The sequence below is a fragment of the Danio aesculapii genome, chromosome 23 (assembly GCF_903798145.1).
Source record: "Danio aesculapii chromosome 23, fDanAes4.1, whole genome shotgun sequence".
Classification (NCBI taxonomy): domain Eukaryota; kingdom Metazoa; phylum Chordata; class Actinopteri; order Cypriniformes; family Danionidae; genus Danio; species Danio aesculapii.
Genome location: NC_079457.1, coordinates 17081425 through 17096546, shown reverse-complemented (window position 1 = coordinate 17096546; position 15122 = coordinate 17081425). Strand labels below are relative to the sequence as shown.

The 15122-nt window shown below is 35.6% G+C and overlaps 1 protein-coding gene across 1 annotated transcript; it reads left to right on the top strand.

Moving 5' to 3' along the window:
* The first annotated feature begins 1976 nt into the window (after positions 1 to 1976).
* tbx18 (T-box transcription factor 18) lies at positions 1977 to 14226 on the top strand. The gene is made up of 8 exons (XM_056449760.1): positions 1977 to 2415; positions 3252 to 3426; positions 3953 to 4054; positions 4953 to 5124; positions 5617 to 5784; positions 6906 to 6970; positions 9649 to 9743; positions 11380 to 14226. Exons 1-8 carry the CDS (start codon positions 2187 to 2189, stop codon positions 12033 to 12035), a joined length of 1662 nt encoding a protein of 553 aa, XP_056305735.1. The 5' UTR covers positions 1977 to 2186; the 3' UTR covers positions 12036 to 14226.
* Positions 14227 to 15122: the final 896 nt, after the last annotated feature.

Sequence of the window (15122 nt, the reverse complement as noted above, 5' to 3'; positions counted from 1 at the left end):
AAAGTTGAATTATTATTATTATTATTATTATTATTATTATTATTATTATTAATAATAATAATACATACTTATTTATAATAACAATATTAATAACAACAATACATTATTATTATTATTATTATTATTATTATTATTATTATTATTATTATTATTATTATTATTATTATTATTGCTATTATTATACAAAACCGAAACATATTTTAGTATCTAAAATAAGAATTAAGGTAAACGCTGAAGTATTAAACACGGTCTCACCACAATTACAACAAATACAATAACGACCAATACAACAAAAATATAATTATTCAGAATCAGAATCAGAAAGAGCTTTATTGCCAGGTATGTTCACACATACGAGGAATTTGTTTTCGTGACAGAGCTTCTACAGTACAACAGCATTACAGAGACAGGACAAAAAACAGATAATAAATATATTAAAAAAAAAAATACAAGTAAGTAGTGAATGCAAATATACAGATTGACAAGTGTATGTACATGTTTATTACTATATACAACGTTATATGTGCAGCTGTTATGTGCAAATTGGCATGTAAAGTGTGTATTCCCCATATATTCTTCTTTATATACTATTTTAATTAACGCAAATTGCTAACAAACAAAAGTGAAGAGGAAGATACTTAAGTTAAATCAGATAAAAGCAATGCTGAGTGTGGGGAATTAATAAACTGTATAATTCTACAGGCTATTATATCAACTGTTTATCTTTTTAACAAATGGCGCTAAAGATTGCACAAAAGTACATAAAACATTCCAAATTAAGTCACACATTTTATACATTAATGTGGACACTGTTTGTAAAAATATTTAACGATCCTGTTAGATAATAATGAATTAAAAAGTGCTAAATATAGCCTCATTAAATTTACCTTATAAAATAACTAAAACTGCGCTCTTCTTTTTCTTTTAGATCACATACATAAAACGCTGCCATGCAAGCATCTTTCTTTTTCTGTCATGCTTTTCTTGTTCATATTTTTTCACTTGGTCGGCCGAAAATAAAGTACTGTACTGCGCGTGGGACAAGAATTCTCCAAATGGCTGCATGTGCAATAATTTACAATTCGCAAACAGTGGGCAGATAAAAACTCTGGAGCATGTATAACACCCACAACATGTCGGTTTGAAGAAATCGATCAATCCAAAGTCTTGATTACTTATGCGAAACATCTATGAAAAATCTAGCCAAGAAAATTAAGTTCTTTAAAATTATCTAAAATAATATTCCCATTGACCTTACAAGTAGATTATTTAATAGAAAAAGCCAAAAATTCACCAACAATTATACAGACCCTTTATTTAATAATTGTGTTTATTAAAAAAACCTTTACTAAAGGTGAAAGCATTTATGGCCTATGAAATTGCGGCTTATTTTTTTATATATAAAGCGGCTGTAGCCTATTGCAGTAAATGCAAAAATTATTTTAAAATACTTTATATCCTATTTTGTATCCAGTAGTTTAAATTATTGTATAATAATAGTGTTATATCTAATTAACAATAATCGTATTTGTTTTGAGGATTTATTGTACCGGGAAATTGTGTCTCGTAGTAAAAATTAGTGCTTCTTGGGGAATTGTACTGAGAAATTGTAGACTGCATGTCTCACGTCAGGTTAGTTTGACAAGTCTCATTACTGGGCCTCACGCAGATACAGGCGTAGATTTGGTAATAATTCTGCAGGATTGGCTCTCGGGGGCTGGTGGGGAGGTAATGCGGAAGCATGTGGAGCATGTGCAGCCACAGTGTGAAAATGATCGCAATGCCGCTACCATGACTGGAGCTCAGTACGCGAGAGATGATTCATTCAGCCGGGCCGCTTTACCACATATGGGCGGAACGTTCAGCACGAGGGGCCCAAAAACTGCGCGTCTATTGGCACAAAGCGCCGGTGATTGACGTGAGGCAGTCCCGCCCCTCTCCTGCCCTGGTTATTGGCACTTTAACGAATCCCGGCCACTGCCTCGGTGTCTGTGCGCGTTGACAGACCGATGAGACTGTTTTAAACAGACTGTCGCTTCGTTTTCAGCGTCTTTATACATCGCTTGTGGTAATTAGCTACTGAAACGGACCATTCTGTCTCAAGGAATGCTAGATTAAGTGCTGTTGCAAATGCACTTCTGGTGAACTTCTCTTTCTCGGCCAATCTGTCTTCTCGGTCGGTAACCATGGCTGAAAAACGACGGTCCCCGTGTACTATGAGCCTCAAAGCGCACGCATTCTCGGTAGAAGCGCTTATTGGCACGGAAAAAAGGAGAAAATTGGAGGAGGACAGCGAAAACTGCTTTGATGAGGTAAACGAAGTGCCAAGAATGACAGAAAGTCCGCAACCCAGCACTGGGAGAACTTGTCCCAGCACCAGGAGTTGCGAGATAGATTGCGCCAGCGACGAATCCCGTAAGTAGCCTGCTTCAGTTTACTTCATCTTAAATGTCAACAAGTTACGCGTAATGCGCACGCCAACATATCCACTTAAATATTAAAACATATATTTTGCTTGAAATATAATGCTGTATGAAGTAAACACGATGTTTTTACCCTATATACTTTTGATGGTAATATTATTAAAAAGGCTGCTAAATCAATACAACAACAAAACAACAATTACACAAGACGGTCACAAAATATTGTAATATGATTTAGGCAAAATACCTTGGTAATTTAGACGTGCTTTAGTGAAGTCAGAGTAACAAAAGCGAAAAACACAGTGTAGAAACACAAAATAACATAGTTATGAGTCTCATAAATATGGGCATTAAGAGAGTGACTAATCTATTCTGTGTTTATGAGTTTGGCCACAATCATAAACACTCATATTAACTTACCATCACTAAAGCCTAAATAGGCCTACTCGCACCGCAAAACAGAAAGAAGACAAAATATGGTAACTGGAATAAAAGGCATGTCTTAAAGTCTATTCATTTTACGTACCGCTATTCTTAAATTTAAAGGATGTATAGCTACGTGTTTTTTTTCCACCACAAGTATATTTTAAAAAAAATCAAAGAATTATTTAGTTTATACGCCAAATAAAAAAAATACTAATATTTATAAGCATCATTGAATTTAACACTTAACAGCATTCAATAAAAAAAAAAAACTTAACAAAATGCCGTGCATTGCCCCAACACAGACAATACTGCATGCAACTTCAACAATAATAACCTAAATGAAAGCATTCTGCAGACTTTTACAATATGCAATATAAGTCAAGCTCTTTCTGTTTTTGTCAGCGGAGTCTGAGGACGTGTTGTTGGACAGCCCACAGCCTGCATCCCAGGGCGCGCAGGTCCTCGTGCAATCAGCCACGAGCTCCGGGGAGGAGATGCGCGTGGACCTGCAGGGCTCAGACTTATGGAAGCGATTCCACGAGATTGGAACTGAAATGATCATCACCAAAGCCGGCAGGTGCATCACACAAAACACTCTTGCGCTGTTAAACCATTTAATGTAAATCATCGCAGCATGCATTTATTTGAAATTGGCGGCGATAGAAATATTTTTTTATTCCCATAAAGTAAAATACGTTGCAAGGGTCGTTCACATTTTTAGGTTTAATGAGACTGCAAAAATATTCAGACTAGCCTAGTATCTTCTCAAAATATGTGGTTAATTCCAGATTAATGCAATTAAATTAAATTAAATATTATTAAGCCAGGAACTTAGCCTAAATGTTATTAAAAAGGAGACAAATTATGAAGTACATATAGTGATGTTTTTAACATAGATCCCATGATATTATATTAGACCCAATTTTGTGCGTTACTTAGAGCGTTTTGTTTGTTTTCTAGTTCTGCTTTTTTCTGACTGATTTTGATTCATTTGGAGACATGATGTGCGTTTTATATGATTAGACAAAAATGCTTGTAAAAACTGCGCTCGGGGAACTTAAGTATGATGAAAATATTAATATTACATTTGTATTATATCCCAGGCGAATGTTTCCCGCGATGAGGGTTAAGATTGCGGGACTGGACCCTCATCAGCAGTATTATATCGCTATGGATATTGTTCCTGTCGACAACAAACGCTACAGGTAAGCAATTTACGAAATATTTCTCCCCATCTGTTTGCGACAGGGCAGCCGGTTGTAGGATAATAACGCATCCATTCTTTTCACAAATGATCGAAACAGTCTAAAATGTGCAAACATAATACTGAACAGTTTGAACTGATCGTCTCCACAAATGGCACTATTGGACTTTGTTGACATGTTCAGTCCGGCCTTTTGCGATGCCCTTTTGGGAGCTTGACCTCCTGGACCCGAAGGTCATGAGACAACTGCAGTCAAAACAAATTCATAACGCGTTAGTTTATGGCGGACTGTTCTGTGTATTTGAACATTTTGTAAAGCTGTAAACTAATGACAGAGACAGAGAGTATAGGCTATACGGATTGGAAGTTATGACTCCCCAAGCAGCCTGGAAAACAGGGGTGGGGAGTCTTATAATATTAGGTCTATGTATATTAAGCTACACATCGGCTAATAATATAACAAAAATGTTTTACAAAAATATTATCAGTATTTATTATAAATTGCAAATATTAAAAAAAATATCCTGAAAGCCATAATTGTCCGTTATCACAGAAATCGCGTTCATGACAGCGTAGCTAGCCTATATAATAGGTTACCAAAGCTAAGTCCATAAACGATGAATTTACAAAAAATAACTAGCCTGTTTATAATGTATTAATTCATACATTGTATTTAAGATTTACTTTATCAGTTGCGTATTACAAAAAGCCTGTAGCAGGCACAGATATGCTTCCTTCAGTGTTTTGTTTGAAAAGTCCAGTTTGCAAATTATGGTAGTCACCACAAGAAACTTAACGACAAAAGACACTGCGTAGAGAAAATTAGGCTACTGATAATAACTTCTTTATGAAAAGTAGAGCAGTCTAAAACTAACTCCTTTTTTTCTTCCATTCAAAAGGTACGTGTACCACAGCTCAAAGTGGATGGTGGCGGGTAACGCCGACTCTCCTGTCCCTCCGCGGGTTTACATTCATCCAGACTCGCCTGCTTCCGGTGAAACGTGGATGCGCCAAGTTATAAGCTTCGACAAGCTCAAACTAACCAATAATGAGCTGGACGACCAAGGCCATGTGAGAACGCCTCTTGTTATTTACCAGGGAATAATAATAATAATAATAATAATAATAATAATAATAATAATAATAATAATAATAATAATAAAGAAGTAAAAACCACACAATCCTTTCCTAGGTCTCAGGCCTATACTTCTATATCTTGATCACTTATAGTAAAGCAGACACTCAGGTTTTCCCTTTGTGATCTATTTAAATTAATCAAATGTTATAATTAGATGACTCTTTTCATGCACCCCATACACACATGTTAGTCATTGTCACCCGGTGTGCATTTTGTTTTGCTGTATTATTTTAAAGGCCTAAACATGTTGTAATGCGGAGGGCTGTAAACAAACTCAATTGAAAGCATCCCCAGGGCGAGGCAGTTAAAGGCCTGTTTGGCCTTTGAAAATAGAGGCATGTGTGTTTTTATTGAGGTAGAAAACTGCTTTGGTAATTCCTCCGTTTCCCACTCTAAACACGGATGCGCAATGTAATGTTTTCCAGATCATTCTGCACTCCATGCACAAGTACCAGCCCCGTGTCCACGTCATCCGTAAGGAGTGCGGAGAAGAGCTCTCGCCTGTTAAGGCGGTTCCTACTGGGGACGGTGTCAAAGCATTTTCCTTCCCTGAAACTGTCTTCACGACGGTGACTGCATACCAAAACCAACAGGTAATTGCCAACACATCTTGCCATAACTCTCCTATTTACAATTTCACAGCACTAATTCACACAAAAGCTGCAACTAGAGTTTATATTGTTTCTTGAAATCAAATGAGAAGGAAATTTGCTGGACTCTGTGACTTTTCTTTTTATTGGATTGCATGATTATGGCTTGATTTATATAAAACAAATAAACATACAGGAAAGTCTGGCACAACAAAAAGTGCTCATTTATTTTTCTATGTCCAAGAAAGAGAAAATAAACGTTAATGTTAGGTTTATTGCTGCCTAAAAAGAAGCACAAAAGAAGTATAACAAAATAAATAATCATTATTTGGTTACAATATTAAAATTAAGTCACATTTTAGAATTATCCAGATATAATTTTGATATAATTAGTTTTTGGTTTAGGCTTCATCCTAATTAACCACCCTTCATTTAAGAAGACTTTTCCTCATTGTGCGGCTTTCAAAAAATGTGTAAAGGTGAGCTATTTTATTGTGACAAATATAGTGATTTTTAAAATAAACCCAGGTTACACTGCTATGATAAATGACTTCCATTCACAAGATATACTATAAAAATAATTATACAAATGGGCTACAGCAGTTGGGATTTGGAGGGCTCTTTGCGTTCATAGATCAAAGCCTATGCGAGACTGAAAGAGTACGCAGCACCCCATAAAGAGCAATTTATTTATAAGGCGCACTGTTACATATGTGCTTATTTAGGCATGTGTATCGACTTTGTACTGCCTGCAGTTCAGAAGCAATGTATTGATGAATTGCAACACAGAAAAAAAATATAAGTGCAATAGAATTTGAAGTTTGTTTTCATTTGCTAAAACCAGAGCCTGTTTTAGATAAGCTGGAGCTTGAAATCTTATCATCATTTTCACGTTCACTGCCAAGCTTTAGAAATGATGTCATTCATTTGACTGAGCTTATAAAAACACAACACACATGCTCTCTCTTACACACATATACGGAAGCAAAAAAAAAAAAGCTTATAAAATAAACCCACACACATTGCATTGTGGGATGCGGGTCACTGGTGCAGGGTCAGGGAATTTGACATTACAGGTTTTGGGTCAGTAAGGAGAATGTGTTTTGTGTGTGGATCTTTTACAGATAACAAGGCTGAAGATCGACAGGAATCCATTTGCAAAGGGATTCAGAGACTCGGGACGAAACAGGTAAATGTAGAAAATTATACAAGCTAAAGTAATGGTTAGAAAAATGGCTTCCTGTGTTTTTGATGACATTTCTAGTGGTTTTAACCCTTTAACTCTTTAGCCTCACCAACAAAAACATTTTTAATCGCATTTCTTAACTGCTACTGTCACTAGTTAACACACTCAATGCATAGTTTTTCAACGCATTCCATAATTTCTAAACTATCAACCATTTGATAGAGGTACCGGAATTAATACATATACAGTACTATGAAAAATCAGAAAATATGAAGTGTAAGACCAATTTATTTAAAAAGAATATTAAAAATACAACATTTTTGAAGACTAAATGATCTTTATGTTTTGAAGTATGCCATAAAATATGTCAGATTCTCATTTAACATGTTTCCTTGTTTGTTTTACTTACAACAAAACCAAAATCAAGTGTAGTAGTGCAACAGGATTATGTTTGTTTGATTTTCTTGTAAACCAACAATGCTGTGTAGTGTAAACCACACCATTTGGTAGAGCAGGCAGTTTAATAAACTAAATTTTAGCTAAAGTATGTGTATAGAGTACAAAAGTAAAAAAAAAAAATCTGCAGCTTTCTTTGAGACAACAAAATGTTAGTTTTTTTTTTTGCTTAACTTTCACTTCTGACATCAGTATCAAAATATTTCAGAACTATCAAATCACATTAAAGGATTATCAGATAAGTGTTTATACAAAGGGAAAAGTCTTCTTTTAGCCAAACTCAAAGTGCCAGCAAAAATCCAACGAGGCCCAGACAAAATCAACATAAAAACAGCGTCACAACTCATTGTTCCACATACAAACAGGTAAATGTAGAAGCTAAGTAATGGCTGAAAAAATAGCTTTCAGTGTTTTTAATGACATTTTTAGTGGTTTTAATAAACTAAATATTAGCTAAAGTATTAGTTTTGTGTATAGTACAGTACAGAAATAAAAATAAAAACCTGCAGCTTTCTGTGAGGCAACAACATGTTTTTTTGTTGTTGTTGTTTAACTTCTCTATCACTTCTAACATCAGTATCAAGTTATTTTAGAACTATCAAACCACATTAAAGGATTATCGGATAATTGTTTATACAAAGGGAAAAGTCTTCCTTTAGCCAAACTCAAAGTGCCAGCAAGAATCCAACAATAGCGTCACATTAAAACTCATTATTCCACATACAAATAGATAAATGTAGAAGCTAAGTAATGACTGAAAAAATGTCCTCCAGTGTTTTTGATCACATTTTTAATGGATTTAATAAACAAAATTTAAGCTAAAGTATTAGTTTTGTGTATAGTACAGTACAGAAAAAAAAATCTGCAGATTTCTTTGCGGCAATAAAAAAATTATTTATTTTTTAAAATATTTTTGTTTAACTTTACTTTCACTTCTGACATCAGTATCAAGTTGTCAATACTATCATATTAAAGGATTATCAAGATAATTGTTCAAAGGGAAAAGTTTTCTTTTAGCCAAACTCAAAGTGCCAACAAGAATCCAACAAGGCCCAGAGAAAAAAAAAAAACATAAAAACAGAGTCACATTAAAACCCATTATTCCACATACAAACAGATAAATGTAGAAGCTAAGAAATGGCTAAAAAATGTCTTCCAGTGTTTTTGATGACATTTTTAGTAAGTTTTAATGAACTAAATTGTATTAGTTTTTGTGTTTTTTTGTTTAACTTCTCTCTGACATCAGAGAACTATCAAATCACATTAACGAATTATCAGATAATTGTTTATAAAAAGTTAAAAGTCTTTCTTTAGCCACACTCAAAGTGCCAGCAAGAATCTAAGGAGGCCCAGAGAAAAAAAAAACATAAAAACAGCGTCACATTAAAACCCATTATTCCACATACAAAAAATAAATGTATAAATGAAACTACACAATACAATAAATTAATCTCCATCTTCGCATCGTCTTCAAACAGGAAATGGAGGCTGCGCAGAAAAAAAAGTCTTGCGCGACACTGACTCAAAAGCACAGTGGGGAAGTTTTACTCTGCTCATTAGTTTTAAACGAGAGCGATTTTAACACCCCGCTGAATCACACCAGACCACATACATCCACTTTCCTCCGTCCCTTAGCAAGGTCTCACAGAGCACTCAGACCGAGCCCCATGGCTCAGTGTTACAGGAAAAGTTAAGCAGTTTGCTAAACAAACTCGGCCACTTGATAGCTCAAGTGGTGTGCCTGATAAAACTGGGGCCGAAACAAGTTGAGGCATCTTGTGTGAATTATCGCCTGAGTGGAACTGTGGAGGGGGTGGGGAAACGTCCACGCTAACAAGGCGCACCGAGCACCACCATTACTTCCAGAAAAAGCCAGAAAGTACCCCCCTCTCTTTCTCTCTCTCCTCGTAAAGCTTTAACTGTGGCTTCCTGCACTCTATGTCTGATCCCACCGATAAAGCTATGTGAAAATAATTATAGCCTTGCCATCGCACACACACTTTATGTTCTTCATTACCTGCTCTGCTTTACTACCCAAATACATACTGATAAGGACTAAGATGGCTGGAAGGATTGAAAACATTTTCGGAAAGGTTAGGCAGCTGTTTTTCTGTAAGTGGATCTAAAACAGCAATTCAGTCCTGCCTTTAAAGGCGTATTGAGTGTTGCTGTATATATTTAAAGAGTAGTGCATGTTTAATTATCAGAATGCTTGTGTGTTTTAGGATGGGATTAGAGGCACTGGTTGAGTCGTATGCGTTCTGGCGGCCCTCGCTGAGAACTTTGACATTTGAGGACATCCCTGGGATAACTAAACAAGGTAATGCGTGTGTGTGTGTGTATTTTTCCTTGTCCTATATTATTGCATAAGCGGATATGTGTGTGAATAGTAAACAACTTCATCCCTCAAAAAATAATTTCTGCTGTTTGTTCAAACTACTTATTTAAAATGAGTTGAAAACATAATTCTTAAGTTTAACTTGACTGTTTTATGTTCAGTCCTCTTAAATTTGTAAATAATTTTTTTACAGTAATAAATAATTGTTTCAAAATATTAATCCAAAAAAGGGGTTGAAATATGTCCTGAACATAAAAATTGAGGGGAAAAATCATCTTGGCCAATTAATTCATCAATCAGTACATTGTTTTCCAAAAGTCATGTACATCACTAGTCGAAATAACATGGTTAAATAAAAAATTCATTTGAGGGAACTTCCAGAACACTTTATTATTGGTAAGAGATTTAGAAATATATATAACACCCACACTAAAAAAAAAACAGTTAAATTCGGTGGGGTTCAATGTTTAAAAAAAAAGAGCATCATCAGTGATGTAAATCATTGATGGCAGAATGGTAATTTTCAGTTTTCAAAGCTGACTTTCATTCAAAGAGATTTTTTTTAATTGCATTTGAATTGAGTGAGCACACAGGATGGAGGAGTACATCATATAATTTATATCTGAACATTTGGAGGTAGAATTTAGGATTTGAAAAAATCTTGATAGTTATTGCTCACTGAGCAAAGCAACAAACTGCATTTTTGCTAATTAAGCTGCCAACATCCAAAGCATGGGTGCTTCAGCAAGATAATCTCAAAACTCAAAGCATTACATGAAACTCTTCCAAATCTTCAAACTAAAGTGAAGATTAAACTCTACCAAGTCTTTCTATTAACTTTAAACACATAAGATTACTTTTATTGTCAACATTTCCCTCTCTTAATTCAATCCCACGCAAAGCACGCTGGGAACTACAAATCCCCTAACCAGGTAGTTGAACCAACACAATTCCTTCATGCTGTCCCAACACAAAACGCTTAAGTTAACCTTATGGTTTACAAATTTAAGTGGACTGAACATAAAACAAATTGTCTAAAGAAATTACAAGAATTGAGTTGTTTCAGCTCATTTTAAAGAAGTAGTTTGAACAAGCAGCAGTAATCATTTTTTGAGTGTGATTCTGAACTTGATTTATCCATTCATCTTGTTTACTGTAAAGAAGTCAATTATTCAGTTCTGGATTTTGCATGGAAATTAAGTCATGAAATGAAAAGGAAAGTTTACCCAAACATGAAAAATTACTCACTATTTATTCACCCTCAAATGGTTCCAAACCCCTATGCCTTTCTTTATTCTGTTGAACACTAAAGTAGCTATTTTGAAGAAAGCTGGAAAACCAGTAACCATAGACTCCTATAGTAGGAAAGGAAATACTATGGAAGTCAATGGTTCCAGCTTTCTTCAAAATATCTGCTTTAGTTTTTATAAGAAAAAGAATAAATAAAACAAGTTTGGAACAAGTAAAGGGTGAGTAAATGATGACAGAATTAAAATTTTTGAGTGAACTATCCCTTTAAGAATTAATTAGATATCTTGTTTTCCTTAAATCTTTGTAATGTGCCGTGTCACATTCTGAAATTTGAGAATATGTTATTGAAACGTATGCTCTTTAACAGGCGCAGCCAGCTCTCATGGTGTTGTTGGGTCTTCAGCACATCTACTATCCTCATCCTCATGTCCATCCCCTACATTCCACCTCGGTTCTGGGGCAGGACCCATGTGTGATTACTCCACCTGCAGTCGAACGAGCCACCCCCTCCACCGATACGGTCCTCCGCTTTCCGCAGACTCCTACAGCCGGCTAACCAGCCCAACAGCGGATGCCTTTTCCACTTCTCGCAGCTCCACATATGTGAGTGGGACAGAGAGCGAAGCCTTCTCCTGCACACAGTCTGGCCTGCCTATCCAGATCCACAGCATGCCAAGCACAACCTCTCAGCTACAATACCTAATGCCCGGCCATGCCCATAATGCATTTTCCTCCAATCAGAGCACACAGGGATCCTACAATGGGTTTCGGCTACACAATCCATATGGTTTATACGGTTACAACTTCTCTACTTCTCCACGTCTCGCAACTAGCCCTGAAAAGGCAGCCGCCACGCAATCTTCATTCCTTGGCTCTTCCCCTAGTGGGACACTGACGGACAGGCAGGTTTTATCCACCATGGACGGTCTGCACATGCTCAGTAGTAGTCAACAAAATCTGTTTGACTCACGGACTTTGGGGCTCACAAGTTCCTCTTCCCAGGTGACGGCCCACATGGCTTGACTTGCCCCCCCAAAAAAACGTTGACGGACTTCAAACTCAGCTTTTCTTTGAGTATAAACTAGTTTTTGGGACTTGCTAATAGCATAATTTATAATCCGATGGAGATAATACTGCGATAAAAGGCAAAAGAGACATATTACAGTGTGAAGAACTCTGCTATATCATTTATGTTTCTGTGTAAGTGACAGCTGAAGATCACATTGATGTTTTTTAATAGACTGTATATCTTAAAAATCATTCTGATGAAGCAGTACAGACCATTATTGGACACCAGGGTATGGAAATGCCTGGAGAATCACATGGGAAAGCATGAAAGGATCAGCCATCGGATCTCATCGAGGTTCAATGAGACCCCACGACTGCTGGTGGGAGTGTGAGGACTTTAACAGATGACTTTTTGTGAGGCTGGATTCAGCGTCTTATGGACAATAAAAAATAAGTTTGGCACTTAAGAGTGAGCAGACTGAATACAAAAAAAGACAGGAAGTGATGTCATGAAAGGCTGGCTGCGTCTGAAATCCCATACTGTATAGTAGGTGCAACATTTAGTTTCAAACTGCATGTTTCTGGATAAACTGAGAATCACCATTTCATTTTCAAGATTTTCCCACAATTCTGAATAGTAATTTACTAGAAGTTCAGACCAACTTAAAACAATATTATTGTTTAATTAAAATTATTTATTGAATCATTGATGCAAAAACTTACAGAGACTATATATTCTATTACTGGATGAATCAGCATTTTTGAAGAATCAATTGAACGAATTATGCTGGGCTAAATATTATAGGGGATGCTTGTCACCACTTATTGGTAATAATGTAATTGCTACTACCTTTTAAAAGGTTATTTTGATACACTGTAAAACCCAACAGTCAACTTTATCAAATGAAATGAGTGTAGTTAACTCAAAATGTACTGAAAGTTAATTCTACACATTTAAAAAGAGTTTTGAACTCAGCGTTGAGGGTTATGAGTTAATTAAATACCTCATTACTTCAACTTAAATGGAGTAAGTTCACAGTACTCATATAGATTAGTTTTTTAACTCAAATGATTTGTTGCAATTGGTTTCCTCAAACGGTTTGAGATGTCTTAACTTATTTGGTTTTACAATACTCAGTTGGTTTGAGTTCTCTTTATTTCTTGGGTTTTACTATGCTCAGATTGCTTCGTTTACTCAAATTGATTAAGTTCACAGTACTCATTAGGATTAGTTTTAAATGATTACTTTAAATGATAACTTAAATGATTTGTTGCAATCGTTTTCCTCAAATGGTTTGAGTAACCTTAACTTTTTGGGTTTTACAGTAGACTACTGTAGAAATGGGCATTTATCATTTGAATGTGATCACTGTGAACTTAATACATGTGGCTGTGCTTTTGCTGTCATGCAGCTACAGCGTTAGTCTCCTCAAATCATCTCCCAGGAAATCATGGGATAGCAAAGTGTTCATCGAATGTGAACTTCAGGATCTCACTGGTAGTAGAAGATAATAATTCTTGCGTAATTTTTCATTAATACTATAAATTCAATCATTCTACTTGGTTCACATACAGTTTCTCACCTGCTATATAGTATGGAATTAGGCCTGTATCAGACGCAGGGATTGACTTGCTAGGTGACAATCAACAGGTAACCAATTCACTGTGCCAACTTTTTAAACCTATAGCAGATACAGTGCTTTAATCTTACTAGGAATAAGGAAACATGGGCTAGTGTTTACAAATTCTCTCCAAGTCGAAGGGTTTTCATCTGGATTAGAGCTGTTGTCTGAACCTTGGAACAGACAGAGCTGAATGAAATCTGACCCGAGATGATAATTCTCACACTTTATAAATACAACCATTGGCATTCTTCTGAAGGATTATAGTGCTGTCACCAGATACACACTGATTCAAGGTCAGCTGTCTCACTCCAAAGACTCAAATGAATGCTTTTCCTTCACAGACATGTTAGCTTTTGCTAATTTACTTACGAAATAGTATTTTTCTCAAACATGGAGAATATGAATATCATTGATAACCTGTAAAGATTTCACTTGCACTTATGCCAATTGTAAAAATTGCTTTTTAATATTCTGGGGTTTTTTTGCAAGTGGCCACAATTGACACTTCCTCCATGACTCTTGTTGGCCTGAGAAATATTAGAAAACCCTTTGAGCCAAATAAAATATATTCATATGGTAAAGCATAATTGTGGTGTATATGCATGAACATTTTAGCATTTGATGCTTCTCTTGGGGTCAAGAAAAGGTTCTGAATGCCTAACAAGTGAAAAATACCAACAGAGGCTCCCAGAGAGGTGTACACACACATACACACACAAACAGAATGCATTCCTACACTTAAACACAATATGTGAAGCGATAACCTTAAAGTTTTAACAATAAAAATGAAAAGAGGGGGGAAACAGTGTTGGGGCTTTTGTCCCAGAGAGATCATACATGTCAACAACATTCTTCTGTTTATGTGCAACGGTAAATGAGTGTGACATTACACACATCATCTTCATGTACTTGTAACGTGCTTAGGTTTCAGTTTAGTGTGTGTACGTCTAAAGTGTGTAATGCAAGACCTTCTAAATGCTACTAGCACATTTCACACAATGTACACAGCATGTATGAGCACAAATGATAGAACTTAAAGTGATAGTTCACCTAAAAATGTAGTTCTGTCTCAATTTATTTACCTTTCACTCGATCCAAACATGTTTAAGTTTCGTTGTATGTTTGAATATATAATAGAAGTTGTACACTGGTAGCAATTGAGTTCCATAGTTTTTTGTGTTCAACAGAAGAAGCTTTTAAAGGTTTTGAACTCCGTGACTTATAAGGCAAACTTTTTGGAAATATACTTATAAGGAAAACTTTACATTACCGGAAAGCTTATTTATTCATAAATATAGGTTGTTGAGACAGGACAACATTTGGCCGAGGTGCACTGAAAAAAAACGCACTGTTGCAAACTATTTATTAGGGCTGAATTCAAGTTTAGTAATGTTCAACTTAACTTGTTTGTTTAAATACAGCCCAAATAAAATGTTTATCACTTACCTTAAAAAAAATTGTAAATACGATGAATAAT

Excerpts from the sequence above, each read along its gene's own strand:
- tbx18 (XM_056449760.1), top strand. The coding sequence starts at position 2,187 with ATGGCTGAAAAACGACGGTCCCCGTGTACTATGAGCCTCAAAGCGCAC. Across the intron at positions 2,416-3,251 it reads TTGCGCCAGCGACGAATCCC|CGGAGTCTGAGGACGTGTTG; the intron begins GTAAGTAGCCTG and ends TGTTTTTGTCAG. Across the intron at positions 6,971-9,648 it reads AGAGACTCGGGACGAAACAG|GATGGGATTAGAGGCACTGG; the intron begins GTAAATGTAGAA and ends TGTGTGTTTTAG.